The sequence below is a fragment of the Phalaenopsis equestris genome, unplaced genomic scaffold, assembly GCF_001263595.1.
Source record: "Phalaenopsis equestris unplaced genomic scaffold, ASM126359v1 Scaffold000598, whole genome shotgun sequence".
Lineage (NCBI taxonomy): Eukaryota > Viridiplantae > Streptophyta > Magnoliopsida > Asparagales > Orchidaceae > Phalaenopsis > Phalaenopsis equestris.
Window position 1 is genome coordinate 202,208 of NW_018165038.1, and position 10,707 is coordinate 212,914.

At 37.0% G+C, this 10,707-nt stretch overlaps 1 protein-coding gene across 1 annotated transcript in view; it reads left to right on the forward strand.

Moving 5' to 3' along the window:
- Positions 1-5,727: 5,727 nt before the first annotated feature.
- LOC110029616 (protein CHROMATIN REMODELING 35) overlaps positions 5,728-10,707 on the forward strand; it is a 77,834-nt gene continuing 72,854 nt past the window's right edge. Inside the window, exon 1 of the mRNA XM_020731987.1 lies at positions 5,728-5,807. Within this exon, the coding sequence (XP_020587646.1) occupies positions 5,743-5,807 (65 nt within the window). The 5' untranslated portion in view covers positions 5,728-5,742. The remainder of the gene's footprint in view (positions 5,808-10,707) is intronic.

Genomic DNA, 10,707 nt, shown 5'->3' on the forward strand with positions numbered 1-10,707 from the left:
TTTTGTTCACTGCCTCAGTGAGATTGAGGAATTCTTTGCTCAAATTGTGTTGCATCTCAAAGGAGGCGAGGTCCATGGCTAGCTATCTAAATGAAGAGGATAGATCAAATAGAAGTGGAGGCGGCTGCCTTGCTTGGAGAGTTTGTTGCTTTTCATGGGGAGACAACCGCCTTCCTGGAAGAGATGGTGCACCTCTACTTGGAACTATTGGTGATTCGAGAAGCCTCCTCTTTCTCTTATGTTCAATTAGAGATGAAGTGAGTCGATCATTTTAAGTTGGGGTGAGGTTCTATACAAGAGGTTGCTTCCATTGAGGGTTTGTCTCAAATGAAGCTTAGATATCCCACCAATTTTATAGTCACATCACCATGTCTCACGTTAGCAAAAGGGGGTTTTGTATTCTCCCTCTTATTTTGAGATATACCTTTCTTTATCTTTCCTTTGAGTCTTTCGTCGTCCCTCCGTCATCTCCTCATGACGGGTCCATTACACAAGTAGTATGAGACTATCGACAAAAAAAGTTGTAAAAAATATCAGAGCAGTGGCAATAATCTCACTAATATTAAGGGAAGCTAATGGTAGGGGTCATGTGCCATAAAATTTGTTGTCGATGTCTTTGGTAGTAGTAATTGGAAAGCGACGGTGATCTAACAAAGTTAGTGACTTACTGACTTCTTGATGATGATAGTTAGGTGGTGGTGGTTCGGTGATAGCAGTGGCTCGATGAAGCTGGTGGCCAGATGGAGGTGGTTAAAAAGTGGTAATGGTGATATGACAATATCAACTGCTCAATGGTGATGGCCAGGCCTCAGCTATTTTGCAATGGCGATGGTCAGTTGGTTGTGGCATGGAAGTGGTGATCGTGGTCCAACGGTTGTGGTGTTTGGGCAGCGACGATTTAACAGTGGAAGCAACCAGTTTGTGGTAGCCTAAAAATTGTGATGGTGGTCTGCAGTGGTGGTGGCCCGATGGCTATGGTTAGACAATGGTGGTCTAACAATGGCGGCAACCAATCAATGGTGGCCAAGAAGTTGTGACGGCTGCAGAAGCAGGATAGCGACGTTTCGACGGTGGCACCGGTCAGTCGGTGACTGTTTAGTGATGTTGAAGTTTAGAACCCTCAAGAGCTTGGAGCTCCTTCACCTTTCTCCTTTTGGTTTAAGTCCTAAGTTCCATCTCATGCAAGTGTGAGGTCTATTTGTAGATTTTGCGAGTGACGCCATCTATAAATACCGCATGAGTCTAGACAATTTTATCATACAACCCTAAGTGATCTCTTCGATCAGATGGTGCTTTGATACCAAAAATCTTTTGTATCATTATTAAAAATTGATAAATAAACTAAGCAAAAAATCAACACTAAAATTACCAAGAATATCAATAAATATTGAATAAATTCCAATACAAACTAGATCCCAAAATCAAATCATAGTGGGTGCACTGATATATTATAGCAACATCCATTATACTCTCTCATTATCAACAAAATGTTGTCCTCAACATTCAAAATAACTAGCAACTAAACAAATATGGATAAACTGCATCGTCTACAAATAATTCATATGACTCTCGTTATAAATTAATTTATTCAAAACCTAGCTCTCATACAAAAAATAAGTTACGACCCAACTTGATGCAACCCGTCAAATCAAGGCAAGCCACACATTTTTTTAATTTTCATAAAAATAGAGCACAAATATTATCAAAGTATTATATGACAAAAAACCCAAAATTTATTTGGATTATATCACACCCACACACACACACACACACGCACACATGCACTTTGGATTATATCACACCCACACCCACACACACACACACACACGCACACATGCACACACACACATACATACGTACATACAAACATACATACATACATAAAACACTCATTATATAATATCTCTATTATCAAAATACAAACATCACAAAAACAATAAAAAATATAGATATAAGGTAATAACATATTTGTATTAGGTTCTCAATAGTAACCAATAGTTTATACTCAACTTGAGTCTTACCCCCTTCCTTAAAACAACAAATGCGAGTAAAGCAGAGTGGACAACTAAAGCTCAGCCGACCACTCAAAATTTACTTCATTTTTCAATGTAAAAATTAGGCATTTATTCGAAGTAAATAAATCAAACATAGTTGAAGATCATGTATAGCATCCATCACAAAGTGAATACAAGAAATTGTAACTTTAGTAAGCATATGTCGAGTAGCAATATAAGTAGCATAATATCAAAAATATAGTAAAAGAACATTAAGAAAATTTTATTTCCTTATTTGACTTATTTTATTATTTTTCCTTTCCCTCTTATGCCTTCACTTCAGCTTATACTTTGAATTGTTCATATTTATCTTATGCCTTTCATAACACTACTTTCACTTATACCTTCACCAGTTCATAACTTTTTAGGCGTATCAAACATAAAGATGAATAATTACATAGATTCATAAACTCTTATAATTCTACTTAATTGCACATAATATATAACCACCCAGCCACAACCACTACCATTTTTCCTATTGTTAGCATTTTTTCACATTTTTTTTATACAAAATCATATAAATGTTAACAAATTTGATATATACCAAAATCATAATATGTTGTAAAAATTGATACAAAACAGCAGGCACAACTGATAACAAAATTTGTGGGAAAAATCATCGTTACATCAAAAGGCGCTTTGATGTCAAAGAGTTTAACTTTAATCTACTTAACAAGTTTCAAAATCTCCACCACTTAAGTAGTTGACCACCTCATCAATTTTCAACACCTAGAATTATCCACCTTATATATAGGAGGCAGCCCCTACAAATTCAAGTGGTGGCTCCCACCATGCAGCACTTTGTATCATTCTAGGTTTAAGGTGTGACTCCCATGACATGCCACTTTGTTTTATATAAAACTTAGTTTCCATATTTCAGTTGGTGAAATGCTTGAATATGATTTGTGGCAGTCGAAACTCTCACTCATCGAGTTATTGCCCATTTTGGCCTAATGGCCTCCCGATTTGCCCCATTATTGTAAATTCTAGGGAGATCACCCATCATAAGACTGATATAGGATGAGCACACTCAACTTTGGAGCTTCTAATGAAGTTACACTTTTGTGCCAAAAGGCACCTTGATGTCTAAGAATTTAACTTCAATCTACTTAAGTCGTTTCATTCAATGCACCTTCACTAATAGAATGATGTTTTTGAAAATGAAAGGAGTAAATATCGGATGCCCCTGGTCCATAGGTTATTTTTTGGAATGACACACATTGAAGTGGAGGCTTCTTTATTGAGAGTATTATTTTTGTTAGACATTAAACCGATGTTTGTAGAGTTTGTAAATGTGGAATTTTTTTCCTTAAGTGGTGCTAAACTATTATGCATAAGGAATTTCATGAATGTAGATTAAATGTTGCTTTTATCCTAGTTTTATATGAACATCTCACACACATATAAATTAAAAGAGAAAAAAACTATAGCACATAACACAATCAAAGTAATTTGCTATTCGTGTGTAATTACGAAGATATACCCTTGTCCCACAATTAGGAAAAAAATGTTACAATGCTACGCCAATTAAAACACTTATCCGCACACAATATACTAAAAACTTTAGGAGTCAAAAAAAAGTTACCATATTATGAGGACGATGTTTGCAAGTAATTGTCGTATGAAGTTATAATTGGATCTTTAATGCAACGTTATATGTCATTGTATGTGATATAACTTTTTTTCATCGTATATTATGATACTTTGTTATACAATATTCGTGGATATATCGTTATACAACAAACTTCATCGACAGAGGTAAGCAACGAGCGACCGTCGGTGATCAACGACAACCAACAAACGTCGGTCGTGGGGCTACTGAGGCTGATAATTATCGTCGGGTCCTTAGTCCAAAACAAGATTGATATTTTACTCATCTTCATCCAAATCAAGAGATGAGGTCTATTTATAGGCTATAGGAATGACATTTTTGTAATTTAGTGAATAACTTTCATAACCACATGATCTAACGAACCACGTTAATCCCAATTGAAAATATGAATTTTTTTTAATGGTTTTACGACTCTAATGACCTCATAATAAAGAGAGCTTAGACTCGTTGGATTTCCCTCATTGATACACTCGATTTGACTGTAAGTAGGTAAAATTTAGCGTTCATTTGACTATTTAATTGTTGACAAACTTCCAAATATTCTTTAATGGATTGATCTGAATCTGTTTGGACTTGCTTTAGAGCAATTGTGGTATCTTCGAGTTCATATTGTCTAAATGGTGAATTTAACCATAAACTTGCTGAAATCGGAGCTCTTGACAAGGTGAAACCATCCACTTTTTTTGAGGGGGAGGGTGCAAATTACCCTTCTAAACCCAACATGGGAGTGACTAAGACAACAAAATACAAAGGGTCTATTTGGGGCAGTTGCAGTTTGTTGAATGATTTGCTGATAAGTTGATTAAAAATAATTTGCTGATAAGTTATGTGCGTTGGCTATTACAAATTTTTTTTTTTTGAAAAGCTAGACCGCTGTCATAAAGCTGCCACCGCACCTAGATAGTTGCTGCGTGAAAATGTTGTTTTTCAAAACACATAAGCTACAAAAACGTAGTTTACCCAAAGAGTAAGCTGCCCCAAATAGACACAAAATGATATTTTAAGAGAGACAAAATTGAGATTTCAGGAGGGGCCCTGGTTGATCTTTAATTTGAATAAAAAACTTTTTTGGTTTAAAAAATGCATTCAGATTTATGTTAAATGATAAAATTAACTATTGACAGATCAAAGATTAATGTAATTTTAATTGATCACTGGCATGGTGGTACTAATAATTTTAAATATGAGCTAAATTTGCACAAGTAAAATTTCAAACGAGCAAAATACTATTGAACTCCCTCATATTGGACCGTCAACAATACCGAAAGACCAATATATGTTAAAATAAAAGAATAATTACATATATAATATTCGAAATAATGCTCTTTAAAAAATACAATACTAATGTGATATTTTTGAACTATCGAACCGATGCATTTATATGTGCCACAATCAAACCATTTAGAACTTGATAAAAACAACAAATATGACTTGAAGTTTTAACATGAATTTTGATATTTTAGCAAGAATTTAAAAAATGTATGAACTAGAGCACTAGATTGATAAATAACAATTTTTGGGTGCTATACATGGAAACAGCCCTAAAAAACTAGCGTGTGCTGGACTGAATCGACACTCGATGATGAATCAGAAGAGTCTCCCAGATTCTAACGCTGAAACCCCTTAAGGCGCGGCGCGAGGCTACCGCCGTCCGGCGGCGTGCTTTTGCAAGGCGGCAATTATGCGGTCTTTGGTCTTCAGGGCAGCCAGATTCTGATACAATTCTAGCTGTAGAAAAGCTTAATGCGTTGAGGAGGGAGGTCGGGAGGGCTTTCAAAGAAACGGGCGGTGGTGGTGATCATTCCTTTTGCAGGTAGAATTCATATTTTTGGTTTTTAAAAGCATCGAACTTACTTGACCGATTTGAGTTTGCATGAAAAAACCCCGAAGAAGTATAGTTTCTGGAAATCTCATAATTTACATGTCTAGTGCATGCTATCGGAATTAAAGTAACGCTTTGTTGGGTAACCGGATACTCATTGCAAAACAACAGAGTTCTGCATCATGTCTTCTTGCTGATCTCGAGTTTTGTGTTTATGGGTGTGGCAGCCCAAACTCTCATCCATCACGTTCTGTATGACACTTAGTTCATATTTTCCGAGCTCTAATATCATTTGTGGCAACGAACTCTCACCATCAAGGTATTCTCTGCTTTGGCCTAGTGGCCTTACGATTTTGCCCGTTGGTGTAACTTCCTAGGAGTTCACCCATCTCACGAGTGCTCACATGCAAACACGCTTAACTTTGGAGTTTTTAATGAAACTTTATTGTTATGCCAAAAGGCTCCTCGATGTTTAAGAGTTCTTTTTCATTCTAATTAAGGGGTTTTTACAATGGGCGACTTTTCTAAATATTCTGGATGCTTCCTTGTTCCTGAGCGGGGGAATACTGAATGATGTTTGGTTTGTGATAGCAATTTCATATCTTTTGATTAATGAAGTTTTTTTTAAGTGTGGGTTTTTTGCTTTTTTGTAATCTATCTTTATTGCATGTTAAATTTCTTATTCTGAGAATGCTTTTTTTCGGTACCTTGATAATGCTGCGTGAGGAGTAATAAGTTATTGAAATCAAGAATCTGATCTGTGCCCAATGATGCAACCATTTCATAAAATATGATGGCAGGCCTTATAAGTGGTTAATTCCTGCCTTACATTTTTGATTTGAGATTGTTCATGACTGAGTTATTATTAAGGGGCATTCACATCCATACCACACAATTCTTATGTATTTACATATCTAACACCCAAAGTTTAATATTTACATACATACTACTTAAATCTTTAACATTTCATTAAAAATACCACTTTACTACCCTTCAAAAAATAAAATACACCTTTTGATGCATTGTTATATGAAACCAGGGTATTATGTATGTAAATGTCAAACTTTGAGTATTAGATATGTAAATACATAATAATTGTGTGGTATGTATGTACATTTTTCTGTTATTAAAATTTGAAATTTGTTACACGTTATAATATTCCATTGTTGTCTGTTAGAGACCCACAATACAATACTTTCGGATCTCTCTGTTGTTTGGTACTCATGGCTTTTATAGCCCATCTAATGTACACATAAATCCCCTTCTCAAGCTATCGATTTTGAATTTTCCCTGATTTCATATTTACACTCTTTAGAATAGAGTCATCTTTTATCAACCTAATTAAGTTTACTGTCGTTTTTAGATATCTTTGAGCGAGGACATTGAGTTGAGTAGTCTTTTGAACAGTTCATGAAATTGAAGACCACGATTTAAAGATGCTAGTCTCGATGAATCCATTGCTATGATTTGAAGGTTTGGAGATCAAGTGTTAGGAGGTCATGATCATTGGACATGACGGCAAGTTATGTGGAGTGACGCCTTATGAAGCACCCGAGTTAATTTATGAGGATCTTCAAGACGTCTGGTTCGCCAAATCATTTGGGTTGACTAAAATTGATTATGTTCTAATGATCCTACAAGGTTTTAAGACGTAGATTGGGTGATAGCGAGGGAACACAATTACGCGACTTCGAAGACATTTGGAGGGGTATGAGGCTTTTGATGGCTGAAATCTGTTGCTGGACAACAAGAGTGAACAATTTAACAGCTATCTGGACTGAAAACAACAGTCATATTGTGAAACACTGAGGTGAGAATGGCGAGGGGATCTTCCACCTCTTTCTGGGCAAGCTACATACACACCAATTGTAACAGGAAGTTGATACATCACTATGGAGAGAAGAAAATACGAGAATAAACTCTCAAAGTACATAAAATCAAGCTAATAGTTAAAACAAGCCAAAATAACCTCTATATAAAAGTTCCCTAATAGAAATTTCCCTAATTAGAAATAAAGAAATAGGAAGAAAAACAAAAAAAAAAGCTAAGAAATTTTGCTAAAATTGAAATGTGGAGTGTAACCTTGGCAGAAAGACATCTCTCAATCACGAGATGTTCCACGATCACGTGGATTCACACAAATGCAGGAGTTCGTGTACGGGGTGGGGGGTGTGTTGGGGCGGCAAACTAAGAAGGTTTTTATGGTGCTAATCATTTTTTTGTTACTTATTAGTTAGGCTTTTTTTTGTAATTAGGATTTGTCCTTTATTTATTCTAGATTGTCTTGTTATTATTACATTTTATTTGAATCATTGTTAGGATATTTTTTAAAATATTCTGTTTGACAATTGAACATATTTGATTACATAATCCATAACACTTTTTGAAAATAGAAGATAATTATATATATTTCATTAGAGAAAACTAAATAAATTTGTTTGTATTACCTTTTCTATCCAAGATTATTCCAACTACTTTTCTCTTTCGGTGAACCAACACTGACAGAATTCCACGATCTTCTAGAAGCAAAGAAAGCCAATTCCTAGCCTAAAATTCATTTCTAACCCTAACCAAAGCTACTGAAATTAGTATCTCACTCCTCTCGTTTGCAAGATACAACCGCCTTTAGCGCTCTAAACTTGTAAAGAAAGCCCTTAACCTTTATTCCTTTGGTTGGGTGAAAATAAAATTATTTCCAGCTCCTCAGGCCTGTTCTTGTATGTTACTCATCTCTATTTAAGAAGCCCAAGCTTTCTCTCTAATTCTTTCAATACTTGACCTTCCAAACAAGGCCAAGCACACAACTTTGATTAAACCCCATATTGTTAATTGCTGCCAAATATGAATTCTTAGGTTTAAAATCTTACTCAATTAAGCCTATCTCAGCTACACCAAAAATTTTTAACATCCTTCACCTACATTTTAAAATTCATATTACCAACGTTTACATTTTTGTATAAAGGAGCCAAAACTCATCATTTTTCTCTTACAAATCTCTTTGTCTAGGTTTTTGTGAATGCAACTCATCATTTTAGTTTGTTTTGAGCGAAATTGTTTCAAAAGATGGGTCTCACTTGTGGGAATATCCAATAAATGAAGAAGAATCATGATGAAAAGCAGTAAGCAAGTGAAGGAACCATAGATCTTTAAGTTGAAGCAAGATAGATAAAAAAATATTGTCCATCAATGGTCTGTTGTGGCCTAAAGGAACCCGTAGGAATGCATAAAGAAGTTCAAGGATGAATTGTAAGTATCTAATGTAAGACAAACACTGTTGATGGCTTAAGTAGTGTTGGCTGATTTGTAACCTGAGGATCTCAATGAAAAAGACTGTAAACTTGGGATTGATTGATATTGGAATTAACCCAAACAACAATAAGCAAACACATACTATCACCGAAAAGCCAATAGGTGGTTATAACTAGCACACTGAAAGGAAAAATAACGAAAGACACGACACACAAAGTCACATTAGGGTTCGGTAAAGGGGTGGTGGTCTTGGTGGTCGGCTATAGGGCTTGGGAGGGTGGCAAGTGGCAGGAATGATGGTATGGGTGCTGGGATGAAGTATAATAGTGGTTGGAGCGGTTTACTGGGAGTGGCAGAGAGTAGGGGGCGGCTGGACAGCAGGAAAACAACAGGTTTGGTGTTTCTTGTATGGTGGCAGTGAGGAACGACAATTGGGAGTGATGCGGGAAGGTTAGAGAAGGGTGGAGGCTGCAGGAAACATTGTAAGGGGTGCCTGACATATAGCAGGACAACAATGGAACAACAACGAGACACTATTCTGTGCGGTTGTAACAAGGAGGGCAGAGGGGGTTGGCTGGACATCATGAATTGCAGAAAACAACAAAAGGAGGTTGTTCCAGGCGGCTACAACAAGGGGTGGCTAGGAGTGATGAGGTTGATGCGGTGCAAGGAAAGTTAGAGATAAATATCACCTCGGGAGTGAGATATAACTGGAGTGCCACTCGACCTTGGAAACTAATCACCACTTTGGAATGAGATACAATCAGAGCACCACTCATTGACGCGGTAGTGGGAGACAACGCGAGAGCAGGAGACGACGCAGGAGTGAGAGACTGACACATCAACAAACAATTAACATGGAGACGGGTGTTGTTGCTGTTTAGCGGCTCAGACCGGTTTGATCCAACATTTGTGAGAGCCATTTGACTCTTCCTATGAGAGAACCACCTCCTTCAAGTAGAAGGCCCACTCTTATTTATATTATTATTTATAAATTTGTTTTTGTGAGAGTTTAGGGTTAGTTTTGCATATGTTTCTGTTTGGGACAGTCGTCGACTGCTGGTGTTCCTCGTTTAGGGCTGTATCTGAAGGTGAGAAGGTACTCCGGTTGTAACTCGTTTGAGGTGGTGACATTCTCTAAGTGTTCAAGTGGTTCTTAGGCTTTAGCTTGATCTCGCAGGGATATTTATCCTTACTCAACTCTTCTACCTATAACCGAAGCACCATTTAAGCCTTGGGAGACAGTCACCACATCGGACAAGTTACAACTAGAACACATCCTCACCTTCGGATACAAACTTAATAGGGAAACATCGGAAGCTGACAGTTGTCTTGAACAAAAATACACGAAAAATAAGCATAGAAATAAAAAAAAAATATAGTCTTAGAGTAAAGAGCGGGCCTCGCTCCAAATAGTATGAACTCCAAGCTTGGAAGGATCAATCAATCCCTCCTTGACCTAAACTCTATGGTGTTTGGGGCGAGATGTTCCGAGTCATTTTCTCAAGGTTAGGGGAGCTTCGACCCCATTTGTCGATGCTTTTATCTCAATGTAATTTGACGTCAGGCCGGCTTCGTTGAAGGTGGCAGAGTTGCTGTGACCTCTCGGGATTGAATGCTCTTCGACTACTACTCAAGAAGCACCCGAATCCTACCATCAACTGCACTTCCTTTCAAGACACTTGAGGAGCTTTCCCCATTTGAGAGCAGTGATCCATATCGATCCATTCTTCCGAGAGCCGACTATTGAACCAAATTGGGTGGATGTGTCACATATATACAGTTGGGTTCTTCCAAAATAACCCAATGTTGGATCAATCCGCTCTAAAGTGAGGGTAGCCTGAATCTCCTTGAATGGTGGCCGCCATGGCAGTAAGCTATCGAGCATGTTGTCCTGAAAATCTTTCTTTAATGGCTGTCTTGTTTCTGAAACTTGCTCTTTGTCGGCGTTTAAAAAGGGGGGAGTTACG